This window comes from Danio rerio, chromosome 20 (genome assembly GCF_049306965.1).
Source record: "Danio rerio strain Tuebingen ecotype United States chromosome 20, GRCz12tu, whole genome shotgun sequence".
Lineage (NCBI taxonomy): Eukaryota > Metazoa > Chordata > Actinopteri > Cypriniformes > Danionidae > Danio > Danio rerio.
Genome location: NC_133195.1, coordinates 29,965,854 through 29,981,628, shown reverse-complemented (window position 1 = coordinate 29,981,628; position 15,775 = coordinate 29,965,854). Strand labels below are relative to the sequence as shown.

At 35.7% G+C, this 15,775-nt stretch overlaps 1 protein-coding gene across 5 annotated transcripts in view; it reads right to left on the bottom strand.

The window, feature by feature from the left end:
- The window catches only part of prima1 (proline rich membrane anchor 1), a 43,653-nt gene that overhangs the window by 22,311 nt on the left and 5,567 nt on the right, over positions 1-15,775 (bottom strand). For 2 of the 5 annotated variants that reach the window (XR_012395751.1, XM_073933293.1), the window contains 2 exons: positions 3,357-3,430; positions 2,650-2,963 (listed from right to left, as the gene is read on the bottom strand). The exons of the other annotated variants lie outside the window; for them this stretch is intronic. Coding sequence is in view for 1 of the 2 variants with exons in the window: in XM_073933293.1 (XP_073789394.1) it covers positions 2,942-2,963; positions 3,357-3,430 (96 nt within the window). In the remaining variant the exon portion in view is untranslated. Of the gene's footprint in view, positions 1-2,649; positions 2,964-3,356; positions 3,431-15,775 lie in introns of those variants that run through there. 5 annotated transcript variants of the gene reach the window in all.

Here is a 15,775-nt window from a genome sequence, read left to right as displayed (position 1 = left end):
TTTACATTGGGATGTGAAAATAAGGGATAAACCCCCCCATTTAAATAAATAGCTATTATAAATAAATTGAATTAAGTTATCAAATCTCATTAACTTTTATTTACTGTATAATTTAAACATTCCGAATAAAGAGCAGCAAATTAATCTTTTATTTAGATTTTTCATTACATTAAATAACAGCTGTCACTTTAAACATGCACAGATCTATAACAAAAGCATTCAATTGCTTTTCTTACTTTTTATGCTCATTTAAGACAAATTTGTTGTGTTTAAAAGGAAACCCACCTAGATCGAACTGTTTATACTGTATGTCGCTACATAAACTGACTGTTTTAAGGATTACATAGAAGGGGCAACAGCGCCTGTAATAGAAAAAAAAATCCCTCCTTTTTTATATTTATTTCAAAGTGTTTTCATGCCTAAATTAAATGAAAGCACAGAACAGATTTACAATTAAGAGCAAGGGGCATTCCCTGGTGGTTTGGCGGTATGGTTTGCATATAGGAAGGCTCGGCCCTTAAAGGTTCAGGCAACCCTGGATAACTTTTTTTTTAATATTAACAGATTTGTGTGTGTTGAGCATCAGTTAAGACAATGTTAGCACCTGTAAGCTTTAATTGTGGGGAAAATTGGATAATTTTGAGCTTTTGTCAGCTAATTTCAGCTTCCGGTTTTAAAATGATTTTTGGGGCGGGATCAAAATCGGCGACGTAGCGCAGTACTGCAAGTGCAATGATGACGCGTCGGTTTTCTCATTATTATTCATAGCGAAGTTTTCTTATCCTATGAGAAGAGCAAGCTGCTTAATTATTCATGAGACCTGCCAGAGTCAAGCCCGAGCTGTGACACACGTCACGGACCCACGGGCACACAGTATTTAGCCGTTCATGAAGGCTCATATGCGTTTGTTTCCATGATCCACGCGGTTTGTTGCATGTTTTCCCCCGCGATCTTGTCAGGGCCGATCATACAGCAAAGCTGTGTGTGTGCTGCTAGCATTTTTTGTCGGGAGAGCAGCACGAGAATTAGAGAATGGCGGACGCTGTCTTTTATCAGGAGTTCGTTCACATTCAGACACATCACTGTGCTGCTGTGTTTGCCTAAATCCTCCAGATTACCAGCAGGGCTAATGGTTAAAATAGACAGGTCAGGAGACCTGCTGCACTGAGTCTGCTGGATACGGGGATTAAGAGAGAAGTCCCCATTTATACGGTTTACATGAACACACTTATCTTTATAATTATATAAATTGTGGTTATGTGTATATGAAATTACGAATAACAAATGTAGCAGGGCATTAAATCACTATTTATTTCTTTGCATTTTAACTTTGTAAACTATAAACTCAAGCGTCTCCTCACGGTTTGTCTCATTTTGTGAGCTAGCTTCATTCGCTTACGTTCTCCCCTGCTGGCCACGCCCACTCCTGTTCGATGCTCGCGGAGCTCCACGCCCATTAATCATGCATCTTTTGAAAAAATTCTGAAGTAGACTTTAACCGAAAGTGGGGGGTGTCATGGCCCTTTAAATGTTTATTGCTACCCTTCATAGAAATATTTAAAAAATGGGAGAAATACAGGAAAACACCTTTACTAGATGATAGTGGGATAGAATGGTAAAATACAGGAGAATACCATAAAAAACTGGACAGTTGACAGGTATGGCGGGGGCTCAGTGGTGACTTGGGGCTTGGTGGTGGGTGGAGTTTAGGAAGGGGTACTTCGGTTCTCTATGAGAGTATCACGATTTGTACCATAGAGGACACATTGCACTTTTTTCTGTTCGGTTTGAATATCAGACACCCTGGTATAAAAAATTGTTATGTGTAAAAACAGAAGTATTTTTTGGGCTTCAGTCACTTCTGATCTTCAACAATTTATGTCAAAGTTCATCAACAATCTTTCTAATAAAAAAAACTAGACTGCAGCTTATTTTGTAGGGTTGTTGTTTTTAGCCATTGCGTCAGTCATTTAGTCACAAATCATTCTAATATGCTAAAGCTTTAGGGCAAATAATTGGGAATAGAAAGTGCATATATGAACTCTGTGACCTTATTTAAATGTTAACGTGGACTTGCTCATTTGTAAACACATTTAGGAGGATGTTTTCTAGTTGAATACAAATGTAATGTCAAAATACTATGACGCCATAAAGAACACATGCTACTGTAAATTAGTGACATAAGACATAAAAAAAAGATATATATATATATATATATATATAACATTTTTATAAATATAATTTATAAAATTGATATACAATTTTCCTGATTTTTTTGAAAAATTATTTTCAAATGATATATTTTAAAGTCTTATTTTTCACATCAATTTATTGCATCCTTGCTAAAAAAATTTTAAAAAACTACAGCTTAACTTTTAAATGATACGTCTCATTAACTCTTGTTTCTCATGAAAATCAGCTCATAATAACACAAACACAGCATTACTTTATGTAGATGATGTTCTCAAAACCAATAACCAATGATGCAGCATTCTCGTTTGTGGGCAGGTTATGTAATAACATAATCAGTTAAGTCCTTGTTAAGCAAGTGGGCAGGTTTTAACAAAGATTCACTGTAACCAACTGTTCAACGGCACAAGAACCAGCATTATTTCAGTGTGTAAAAAAATAACTGTTACACTGTAGAAATACCCCAAACATCACTTTTATTCCTCATTATTCACTCAAACCTTCAATTAATTAAAGGACTGTGAAGTGTAAGCCAGCAGCTTTGGAGTATAAATCACTGAACAATTCTCCCTTGGGTCGAGACCAATGCATCAGCAACTTCATATGGGCTTCTCTCTTGCTGTTTATCATCCTGATTGATGCTCCCAATCCTCACCATTCTGGACGAACGGAAGAAATGCAAACACATAACTGCTGAAATAATTCAGCAGAGGAGAAACTAACTCTTATATTGATTTCCAAGTCAGATTTATTACTGATGAACGGCGGCACACCTGCAAATCAAAATACAGTACATTATCGAGAAGGCAAAAAGCCTCAGGGCAAATAAATGGGAAAAGAGAGTGCGAAGATGACCTCTGTGACCTTATTTAAATGTCAGAGTAGACTTGCTCATATGTAAAAGCATTTAGGAGGATGTATTCTAGTTGATTACAAATTTAATGCCAACATATGACACCATAAAGAAAAGACATCTGTGATGCTATTTGTTCATTTCTTTAACATAAAATCTGTCTGTTTCCATAGGGCTCTCAGCATCTTCTGAACATGCTCTCAGTCTGATAACAAAGCAAAGGCTGAAATGACTAATAGTCCTAATGACTGCCTGGAAGACAAGGCCTGTCCTCAGAAGACTCCTTAGTCTCAAATGACCCACATGTACTTACCGAAATACATGGCTGGCCCCAAAGACATGACCTCCAGTGCCAAAAGTGTCTCGAGTGAACTCAGTAATTGGACCCTTGTGCATGTAGATGATGTTTTGGGCAGGCATGGGAAAAAGAGACACTGGGATTCAATAGGCTTTTACACTCTTAAAGGAATAGTTCATCAATAAATAAATAAAAAACTGTCATTATCCATTCACCAGCATATCACTTCGCTTTTTTTTCATTCAGCAGGGTTTTAAATTGCAACTATCTTGGTTGCATATGCACCCGAAATTTTATCTTTGTGACCTCAAAATATATTTAGGAGCATTTGTGTGAGTGCATAAAATTGTTGCCGTGTAACAAGTTTCCGCAGCAAAATGTTCACCATATATGCGTATTTAGAAAAAATTCACGCAGAGAGCATCTTTGCACCAAAAAAACCCAAACGCAGCACTCAGGAATAGTTGACATGTCAACTTGCTGCAGTAAACAAATCATGCAATGTCTGCCCCACCTTCAAGCTCTTCTCATTGGCCCACTGCCCTAGAACAGAACGCAAATGGATTGATTAATATCAGCTGTCAATCACTCAGTTTAGTTGACAGGGAGCTACAACAACGAAAAATGTAAAGGTCTGGATACGAGAGAAAAACAACACTGACAGATTTAGTTTTAGAAATCAGATAAAGCTACAAATAATGGCACATCTTATTAGTGATCATGTGGTGAATGTTAATGTACCATTTACATTTTCCGAAGAGTGGATAAAAGACTTCCAGTGGGTTAAAGTCCGCTATTAAAATTACTAAAGCCATTCACTGTGAAGCTAGTGGGAACTGCTTGCCACTAAATTTACACATTTTAAGCACTAGATGTTGTAACGTTATTTAATCCTTTATTTAATGAACAGGTTGTTGTCAGTCTTGTGACTGGCACCACATTGTATTGTCTTTTAAAAACAAAAACTGCCAGAACTGCCAATAAATCTGTCATCAGCACTTTCAATTTTACTTCCGTGACTCACATGCATAGATCTTTAATATACTTGCATAATGCCAGTCTATGGTCTTCATTGGATGTCTAATATCTGATTTGCCCAGTCCTCAAACCATTTAGTTGGTTTGTGTTGTCATTATCATGTTAAGGGAAAAAAAATCTTTGTTAAGACAAATTATTTATTCACGCGTGAATTGTGTATATATGAAACCACTGTGCAAAACCCTCAAACTGATAAATAAATTTTTACACTGTATCTGTATTTTCTTGTTTATATATTGTGAGAACGCAAAATATATTTACTGTGTATACGCTCAACAAAGCTCATTTTCTATTGTGGCTAATCCAAAAGTATGATTGGCCATTGTGATCAAAACTCAACAGAAATGTGTGACTGGTTATTATTCTCAGCACTGCGACAAACAAGAAGTAAAATAAATCTGATTCAACATGTACAGGATTAAGTGCAATGCCACATATTGACGCTTCGCATTGCTTTACACTTATTTGTGAAGTTTGATAGTGGAGGGCAGCGATTTTGCCTTTTAACTTTTGTTCATTTTGGGCATTTGCACCACCAGCCCTTGTTAATAGTGACATTTGTTGGAATACCTCAATTTACCACAACCTAGTTTACAACAAAGTTGTTTTTCCCAATGTTTTGTCTTCAGACTCAAAGTGATATTGTAAAATCTGTGCTACAACAGGTGAAGCCACCAGAGCTGAAAATCTTTTTACTTTGAACTGATGCAAACCTATTGCAGGAAACCTCAAAAACAAATTTAGTAATCTTAAAAATAGAATAATGCGCCAGAAAATGCTTGTAATAATGTAATCCAGCATATGTGAAGTTTGATCTGAGTACCTGTATCATGTAAACTGTAAATCATAGCATCTTCTGTCGGTGATGAAGCATCAGACATATCAGAGGTTCGGTCTTATGAAGGCAGAGCTAAACAGGCCTATTAGATTAGGCTATTTTTGTACCTGCTCTCCTGTTTAATGGAGTTACAAGGCTCTGGATTGCCAGGGCAAAACTGATTTTAAAATAAGAGGACTGACAGGCTGCCAGATAAAAAAAAAACAAAAAAAAACAATAACTCCATGGAGCTCTGCAATTTTTATTGGACAGCCAGACAAAAAAGCAAAGTCAGGCACTTTTAAGTAATTTACAAGAATTTTCAAAGTCCAGACTAATTTTTACCACTCAAAGTATGAGCTCATAATTTTTTTATTCTCACTCTCTCTTTGGTCGCAGTACCATCTGCTGATTTTCTTGTACATGAATGATATCATATATTAACCAAGACGTGGACGTCACTGGCTTTAATTTAGTAGACATTTCTATGCCAACATTTATCCTCAATCACCCATAATACATGTACTTCACATTTATCCTCAATCACCATTGCCACAGACCACTTGTGTGCAGGTAGGGAAGGACTCCATTGTATTTCTACAACGGGAAAGTCTGCATGAAGAGGGAGAGAGCAATCGTGGGCCTCCATCCCTGTGGGTGGCTGATCCACACTCATGACAAAGTGCATCCGAGCAAAGGTCAGTGCAGAGCCTGCAGGCAACTGCTGCTTCCCCCATCCTACCTTGTTAGTCATACTAAACAGGAAAAACATCACTCTATCATCCAATGATGATGAGTGGCGAAATGAAAAAATAAAAAGAGAGCACAAAGAAGATCCAAAGCTGTGGGGGTGTGGAAAGCTAGATGAGACGGTGGGGGTGATCGATGAAAGCGACTCTCCGAAGTCTCTGGCACACATCCTAAAGCCCTCTTTAATTAAAGCTAGGAGCCTGGTGCAGGGCCAGACCTGAAAGCACGCCCTGTCCGATCGGTTGAGGAGATGTGGTGGAGCCAGACCGTGACTTCTGACATTCCACCACAACTCCTGACATTTGCCAGCGGCATTGAGCTAGATGCGCAAGAGAAAGAGCAAGAGCTAGAAAGAGATAGTATGTGACTTCAGTGGCATCATCTGCTCATGCATTTACAAAAGTATTTACAAGGGTTTTATCAACAATTGAAATTAACTGTATTTTTAAAACATAATAACATGCTGGCTTATCATAATCACAACTGTCTCTTATTCTTCAGCTAAAGAATATGTTACATAATTCGCTTGCTAAATGTTTCAAGCATCTTAGACTAAAGTACTGAAATATAATCCTGTTCAGATAGGAATGCCTGTGACTGTAAATATTTATTCATATTTTTTCTCCTCATTTATTTTGACCTTTGGTGAAAACCGCAAGCTAATTTTCTCATTGTGCTGCCTGGTGCACTTTCATTATGGATTTAGACCTTTGCCAAGTTTCTGAGTAAAATAACAGTTGGTCGTTCAACTGCCTGCTGGCATCCCATCTAACGTAAAAAGCTAATTAAATCAATAAGGAGAACCATATTCCAGAAACTGCACAGTAAAGCCACGATAGTAGTGTCACAATTTTTCATCATATTCATTTTCTTAATTATACGCAAAGGCTATAAATAAATGAAACACCCACATGCAAAAGTACCAATAGTAACTATGCATATTCCAATGCAATCAGACATCCTATTATTTTATTTATTCATTTATTCATTTTCTTCAAGGATTAGTCCCTATAATAATCTGGGATCGCCACAGCGGAATGAACCACCAACTTATCCAGCATATGTTTTACTTTTTTAGGTTCAATTATCGATATGATTTTCTACTATTTAAAACTGCAACAGTAGTGACAAATGTTTTCTTGCGATTTTGCTGCTATTTATATATAAAAAAAAGCTTGTTTCCATCCGTCAGTTGTTTATTGGATTTCTGCCAGACACTAAATTATGCACAAAAAAGAGACAATAAGATAAGAGCAATAAGACAATAAGAGCAATAAGAAAAAAACTAAATTTAAGTGAACTGAATAATTAGATTGAACAAAGTCAACAGAGAGAATCAACTTTCATCAAAAGATATTTATAACAAAAAATAAATAAAAAAATGTATAAAAAAATAAATTTATATATATATATATATATATATATATATATATATATATATATATATATATATATATAAATTTTTTTTTTTTTGCTACAGTTTACATTAAACATTCAAAAAGCACTAAATTCATTTTTAAGCAGCAATAGTTCTACTTGTAATTTTGTAAAAGACAAAGAGATTAATAAAAACACATTTTAAAAGCTCAATACTGATACAGTCTGATCATGTCTGTCCAGGCTTCTTGAGGTATTCACCCAGGTGGTGAAGATGTGACACAATGTACGAAGTACACAACTTTAAATCTTGACTCTAAACAGGGTGCTGATTGTTTTATCTGTAAAGATATACACCTATCCCAGATAGCATTGGTGATAGAAATAGCCCAGTGTTTTACTTACTTTAACCTGGCGCTTTAACTGCTTTACACTAGGGCTGTGTAATTAATCAAAATTGAATCACAGTTGCGATATAAAACCTCGCAATTAGCTAATCGCAAGAAGCTGCGATATGAAATATATTTGTATTGTTTAATTTTCTCAGCCCAGAGCAAATGTATGACTGCCATCTGTGTTTGACAGTCTTACTAGGCAATTGAGAGTACACTTTCGTTCTGCCCAAACAAAATTGCAAAACTGAACTTAGTGAAACGCCCATAATAAAAAATAAAAATAAATTAAAAATAAAAAAAAACAACAACAGGAAAGCGTGGACTGGGGTGATGTCTGCCAATACCGCAATAATAGACAAATTAATATTTAAAAAAAAAAAAACAGGACATCATTAAGTTGGGATTATTTTGGTTTTGAAGACACAGACACTGAACAAAAACGGGTAATTTATAGGATTTGTTACCACAGCACGAAGAAATACAACAACCAGCACCTAAAAAAAGCACCACACAGGTCTACATGAGGGATGTCTTGCTAAAATGTCAACTGAAAGTATTGTCAGTGATACTCAATCTAGTAGAAAGCAACAGCAAATTACAATTTCAGAGTTGTTTCAGCCATGTTAGTTAGCGGAGTGAATTTTTGTTTTTATAATAAGCTACACCATCTCCCTTTGAAATCAACTTGTTTACAGCAAGGTAAACAAGGAACAAGGTAATTATTTGTGTCCACTGTTTGCTCTAGAAAAAAATGAGTGTTTCATTTCTGCATATTTAAAACAAATTAGAATAAATGTTTAAGTTAATATCTTTTCAGTTCCTTTTTTAACTAACACTCACTGCATTCTGGATTGCACTCACTCAGCTACAATACAGATTACTGAGCTGAAGCTTGACTACAAAATTAAATCATAGATCAAAACGAAATTGCAATAGCTGTCAATAAAATCGCAATTAGATATTTTCCCCAAATCGCACAGCTCTACTTTACACTATAAAAAACTTGGTGATAACAAATTAATAAAAACATAAATATACAACTTTACACAATTTGGCAACATGTAGCCCCAAACATGACCCTTACATTTAATATTTAGCTAAAGAAAATTTAACTAATTGATTTTACAGTTTCAAATAACACTCTAAAGTATAGACAAAGGTGCTATAAATAAAACATTTAAAGTGCTGCATCATAATAAGTGTGATCAGCCTCTCTAGGATGTAATTAACCTAAAATGGAAAGCATTAATCAGCAGTACATAAAAAAAGCTTTACGGCCTACCCTTCAAGCTATAAGACTTGTTAAGTTTTTTAACTTATTTGCAGCTTAGCGTACCACCGAGCAACCGCATGGCTTTCAGCAAATGACTGTCAATCTACTAATGCTCTATGATCACTAATGTCCTCTCAAATAAGACAAACAGGATCACGGGGAATCAATCCATGTAACATTAGTAGATAGGCTCCACAACACATTGGACAGTGGGGAATGTGCAGAGTGTGTGAGTAGAGGTGAACGGCTCCTGATTCATCAGATTTACTTTATGCCAGGTGAATTTCTCAATTTCACAGTCAGTGAAAATGTCAGTGGGTGTTACATCCCTCTTTTATTTGCACTATGGTCCAGTCATCAGACAAGATCATAGGTTTGAAGGAAAGCAGCCTAAAATTTCCTGTAGTTTCTTTGGAGGAAAACATATTATATTATATTACAGTGCTCAGCATATAAGTTTACCGCTCACAAATCTATCCTTTAAATTAATATTTTAAATAGGAAGCTATACAGTATTATATTTGTGCTTATACATTAGATTAGTCAGTACTGAAGCCAAATCTGGAGCTAATCAAACAAAATAACTTAAAATAACGGCCCAAAAACTAGTACACCCAAATTTATATGTTAAAGAAAAAGATTACATACAAATTTAAAAAGAGAAAAAAATAATCAAGAAGCAAAAAAATAAAACAATTTAGTTGAAATTTTGTAGGTTGTAATTTTTTTTTTTTTTGCAATATCTTGCTTGAATTTATTTGTATTATCTTTCAATTTCTAAATATGTTTTGTGACTCAAATATTATTTTAATAAATATATTTATTCGTTCACTTTCTTTTTGGCTTAGTCCCTTTATTAATCTATGGTCGTCACAGCAGAATGAACTGCCAACTTATGTTTTATGCAACTTATGTTTTTTTGCCCTTCCAGCTGCAACCCATCTCTGGGAAACATCCATACACAATCATTCACAACGGACAATTTAGCCAACCCAATTCACCTGTACCGCATGTCTTTGGACTCTGGGGGGAAACCGGAGCCCCCGGAGGAAACTCACGTGAACGCGGGGAGAACATGCAAACTCCACACAAAAAAGCCAACTGCTGCCAAAAGGTTACTCCATGAACTCCATAAGGAAGTGTCACACTTGGCAGATTTAAAGCTGTAAATGTGGATCATTACCTCTCCGATATGAACCTTGGTGAGCAACAATCAAGCCAAACCACATCCAAATTTACCTTAGAAAGTGAAGAGATGGGTCTTAGGTCACCTCCAAACAAACAGGTGCAGTTAGCAGAAATGTGAATGCAACATGAACCAAACATATGTAAGCTAACTGAAAACAGGATCTTACAGTATATAACACGCTCCAACTATTTAAAAAAAGGATACAACAAGAATACATGTTTATCCTTAGTACACTCTCAGAAATCAAAGTACATAATCTGTCACTGAGGTGAGGTGGTACCTTTTCAAAAGCTGTACTTTTTTACCCTACAGGTGGACATTAGTATCTTTAGGGTTCATTTTTGTACCTTTAGGTTACTTTGAGATACACATTTGTACTTTTAGGTATTAATATGTACCTTTAAAGGGCCTGAAAAATTTAACTTTTGAAAAGATACTGTCCCAGTGACAGATTTTGTACCTTTATTTCTAAGAGTGTATAGTTGCATCACTGCTCTTTAGAATTTAACAGAGGCATGAGGAATGCAGAAGTGTCTTTGTAGCAAATTCTTATTTATGTGTGTGCGCATGTTTCCTGGAACTGCTCTGACTCCTACTTTATGAGCAAAAATATTATCACACGTATGGACATACAATGAGCACACTTAGCCCAGCACAAAGTATTATTTTCGATCTTCAGTCAAAAATGGTTCAAAATCTTTTTTTTTATAATACAGACTTACTGAAGTTTGTCCTGCGCGCTTGCGGTTCTTTTTTAGTTACTTCTTTGGTTTGGTGCGTTAATCTGATCGTTACTACTATTCAAAAGAAGGTAATGATTCGCACTCAATTGCTTCATAATGTTTTTATTTTTTACTTTTTCTTACACTTTACGGGTGATAACAGACAAACAGACGTTTCGGCACAAAGCCTTCCTCAGTGTAAAACAATGTAAGAAAAAGTAAAAATAAAAACAGTATGAAGCAATTGAGTGCGAATCATTACCTTCTTTTGAAGTACAGATTACACTGCCTAAAACAATGAAAAAAGGCAGTGAAATAGGCAGCAAGATCCTTTGATCAATTGAACGTGCATGACACATTCACTGACAAAACAAGCACCACAGAGGCATAAAGAGACATCATGTTGGCATTGCAACTATCATTTAACCCGAGTGAGAGTCTTTAACTGTGGATGCTCAACCATACCTATTCTCTACAAGGTTATATAATGTAGCATTTCACAGAAGCCGAGCCACTGACTGCCTTCTCACTGTGCAGGACAATTTTACACTTCTGACACAGCAATTTTCCCTATAGCAAGCTATCCCACTTGCACACATTTGAATAATTCAGAAGTGTGATAAGAGGGAAAGATTTCTGCGGTCATGGCGTACAAGCACAAACATTGGCTGCTATCTCAAAAAAATTGTGCCATTGGTTTCACCTGATGGGAAGATACAGAGTGATAAATTTGTTACAGTTTATTTGGGTTTTGTGTCACAATGTGTTTTTGATTTAGCTACACTTAATTACTTCCTAAGATGCTGAAACGCTTAATTAATGTTGACATGCTTTGAATTAGCATAAACAGGCAGATACACTTGCAAGACAAAACAGCCCTCTGGACAGGGAGACATTAGCTTTGCTTTTTCTCTCCCTTACTTTGATTGTCAGGAGGGGGAGTCAAGTCGACAGGCCCGGAGGGAGAAGAGGCTGACAAGAGGAGAGAAGTACTTGCCATTTCAAAAGCTCTCCCTGCTATCCAGTTGTTTTTAAGGCAGCAATTTTCTGCCTAGATTTCAAGGAATAACACCACATTCTACAAACAGCTAGTCCTTTGAGTGAATATGTAATTGCTTGTCTGTAGAGCAGATATATCTATAATTAAAAACAATTGCAATAACAAACATTTTATCTGGAGATATATGTTTTTTTATTTATTTGATTATTCACTTAAAATATTGTTTTATGTACAAATATTAAAGTGTTGCCAAATAGCAAAAGGCATATTGTTTTATGCCAAATAAACACTAAACTTACATTAATAAATTCTAAATATTAAAATGTAATCGAATTTTCCAAACAAAAACAAAATGTACATTAAATAGTTTATAAATGCTATTAATTTACACCACATTGTATGTACAGTATGAAATATTTATATTATATAATTAGAAAACAAATAATAAAATTAGCAGTGTTATTATTAAGAATGGGGCAACATGGTGGCTCAGTGGTTAGCGCTGTCGCCTCACAGCAGGAGTCCCAGCTGGGTCTGTTGGCATTTCTGTGTGAAGTTTGCAAGTTCTATCCGTTTGCATGAGTTTCCTCCAGGTGCTCCAGATCCCCCACAGTCCACAGACATGTGCTATAGGTGAATTGAATAAACTAAATTGTCCATAGTGTACATGTGTGAATGAGTTTGTATGGAAGTTTCCCAGTACTGGGTTGCTGCTGGAACAACATCCGTTACGAAAAGCATATGCTGGATAAGTTGGTGGTTCATTTCGCTGTAGCGAGCCCAGATTAATAAAGGGACTAAGCCAAAGGAAAATTAATGAATTATTAATAATGTAACAATTCACAGTGAGCTGGTTGAAAATCGATTTGAACAAGTGACGGTTAAAAAGGAATTGAGATTTAAAGAGCAGGGAACGTTTGTGTTTATTGCACTGCAAACTGCAAAAATTTGTGATAATGTCAAACAACAAATTCTAGAAAATATATATCCCAATGAGTGTGATTTTTGATATTGGGGAATTCATTCATTCGTTTTCTTTTCGGCTTTGTCACTTTATTATTACAGAGGCGCCACAGCGGAATGAACCGCCAACTTATCCAGCACGTTTCTACGCAGCGGATGCCCTTTCAGCCGCAACCCATCTCTGGGAAACATCCACACACACTCATTCACACTCATAGACTACGAACAATTTAGCCAACCCAATTCACCTGTACCGCATGTCTTTGGACTGTGGGGGAAACCGGAGCACTCGGAGAAAACCAACGGGAACGCAGGAAGAACATGCAAACTCCACACAGAAACGCCAACTGACCCAGCCGAGACTCAAACCAGCGACCTTCTTGCTGTGAGGCGACAGCACTACCTACTGCACCACTGCGTCACCTATACTGGGGAATTGCAACAACTAAAATTGATAATATTATCGATAATGAATATTGTTGTCAATGAATGCTATTATCGATTAGTTAGGCTGCTGAGGAGCATACAGGACAGGCTGCTGGAAAAAGCATGTGCCCCTAGTCCTTTAAAGCATAGGAGAACAGTCCATTAAATGCCTCTAAATATACAGTAAGCTGAGTACAATATTACAAGAGCAGTAGAATATTACAATTAGTCAATGTTGTGGAGTTCATCAAATGCTTATAAAGTTACATTTTTGAGCGGAGAAATAACAGTTTGTCTGTTCTTCTGATTTCTACCTGATTCAAAAACTAATATTTGTTGTTTAAGATTAATAATTTTTATCTGCTGTTAATATCAGCATGTTTACGTCCTAATTTCATAATGTGAACATAATGAGTACAACACTTGTTTTGCTTTTTGTTTATAAATATACTGGATATTTAGAGAAGTTTTACTGTTTACTCTTATTCTTCATTCTTTTATATCACATTTGACCTATTTTTATGTTTTTTTAATCATTTTTATTATTTGTTTTTATTTATTTTTTTACTTGTTTCTTTTATTCTTGTTTATGTAAAGCACTTTGAATTGCCCCTGTGTATGAAATGTGCTATATAAATAAACTTGCCTTGCCTTGCCTTGTTATATGACAAACTTCAAAAGATTTAAAATGTCAAAATTAAAGATCATTAAACTGTGGCATTTGCTTTTTTTTCTAATAAATATTTATACATAAATAATACCCTGGTATATAGTTTTATACAGTAAAAATGAGCAAAACAGCAAATGTAAAATATTTAGTTTTTATCATAATAATCGTTAGTCCAAGCCCTACTGAGGAAGCTTCAACCTCATTAAAATGAGAAATGTGGCAGCCCACAGAAGCCAATTTTCTGGTCTGCAACGTCACACATGACATGTTGTCATCTTCTTTGATTACTGTCATCTTTTTATTATAATTTAACGCACTTGTAAAATGATAGTGAATTGAGTGGAGACTGCAAGAATGTCAGATTGTGCACTCTCCTATCCGTGGTGTAATCTGCACTTTAGCAAACTCGTACGTGTTTAAATGACAAGTAAAACACACAAAATTAAATATGTTGGAAAGCAATTTGATAATTTTGCAAATTTGTTATCAGTTTGCTGCTCACTCTCACACACACTCACTCACTTTTAATGAGCATTTACAAGTTTGTGTAGGAACTGTAAATAATGAATGTTCTTTGTGTCTGATGCAAAGCTGCATTCCATATCTTTTCCATCAGCAGGGGGCATTGTAAATGTGCAAATATCTCATCTTAGGCTAGAAAAAAAATGTGTATGATCCTTCTTTGGAAAAAAGACAAAGCTAAGAAAAGCACAAACAAACTTATGATAATTAATTTGTATTATTATTTTTATTTGCTTTGAAAACTATATACACACACAAACCACACACACACACCACACACACACATACATATATATACACACAATATTTATTTATTTACACACGCACACACACACACTACCTGACAATCTTCTTATGTCTTGTTACCTACTTAAGTTTTAGGAATAACAAATCACAACTTGACTTCTAGTTGATCCTTTGGTATCAGAAGTGGCTTATATTAAAGGCAAAGGCCTCTAGATTACTCTTATTTTACCAAAACAAAATATGATCATGCATTGATTTTTAATTACTTTATTAGGACAGTAAGGTCTGACTTTGCTTATACAAATGTCTTGTCACTTGACAGAAATAATGTACAGTACAGAATATAAATTCATGGTGCAGTGGTAAAAGAATTAGTATTGTGTATGATTCCCATGAGCTTGGAGGACTGCCTCTATTCATTTTCATCTTCAATGCCTCCTTCTTCATCTTACCCCTGACATGCTCAATAATGTTTATGTCTGGTGACTGGACTGGCCAATCCTGGAGCACCTTGACCATCTTTGCTTTCAGGAACTTTGATGGGAAGGATGAAGTATGAGAAGGAGTGCTATCCTGCAGAAGATTTTGCCCTCTCTTGTGGTTTGTAATGTAATGGGCAGCACAAATGTCTTGATACCTCAGGCTGTTGATGTTGCCATCTACTCTGCAGATCTCTCGCAGGCCTTCATACTGAATGTAACTACTAACCATGATTTTTCCTTCAACAAACTTGACTGATTTCTAAGATTCTTGGGTCCATGTAGGTTCCAATAGGTCTTCTGCAGTATTTATGAGGATTGGGACGCAGTTCAACAGATAATTCACTGGAAAAATCTACCCTCTGCTACTTTTCCAAATGATCAAATAGACTTCAAGTTATTGTTTGTTGCTCTGACAACTGGGATTGAAGACAAGACTTTTGTCAGGTAGTGTATTTATTTTACTATATTTTCTTTCAAACCAACCAATTCTACTACTGCAAACAATTTTGATTGACATGGGTTGGCAGCAAATAGTATAAAAAAATGAGAAGCTCAATCAAAATG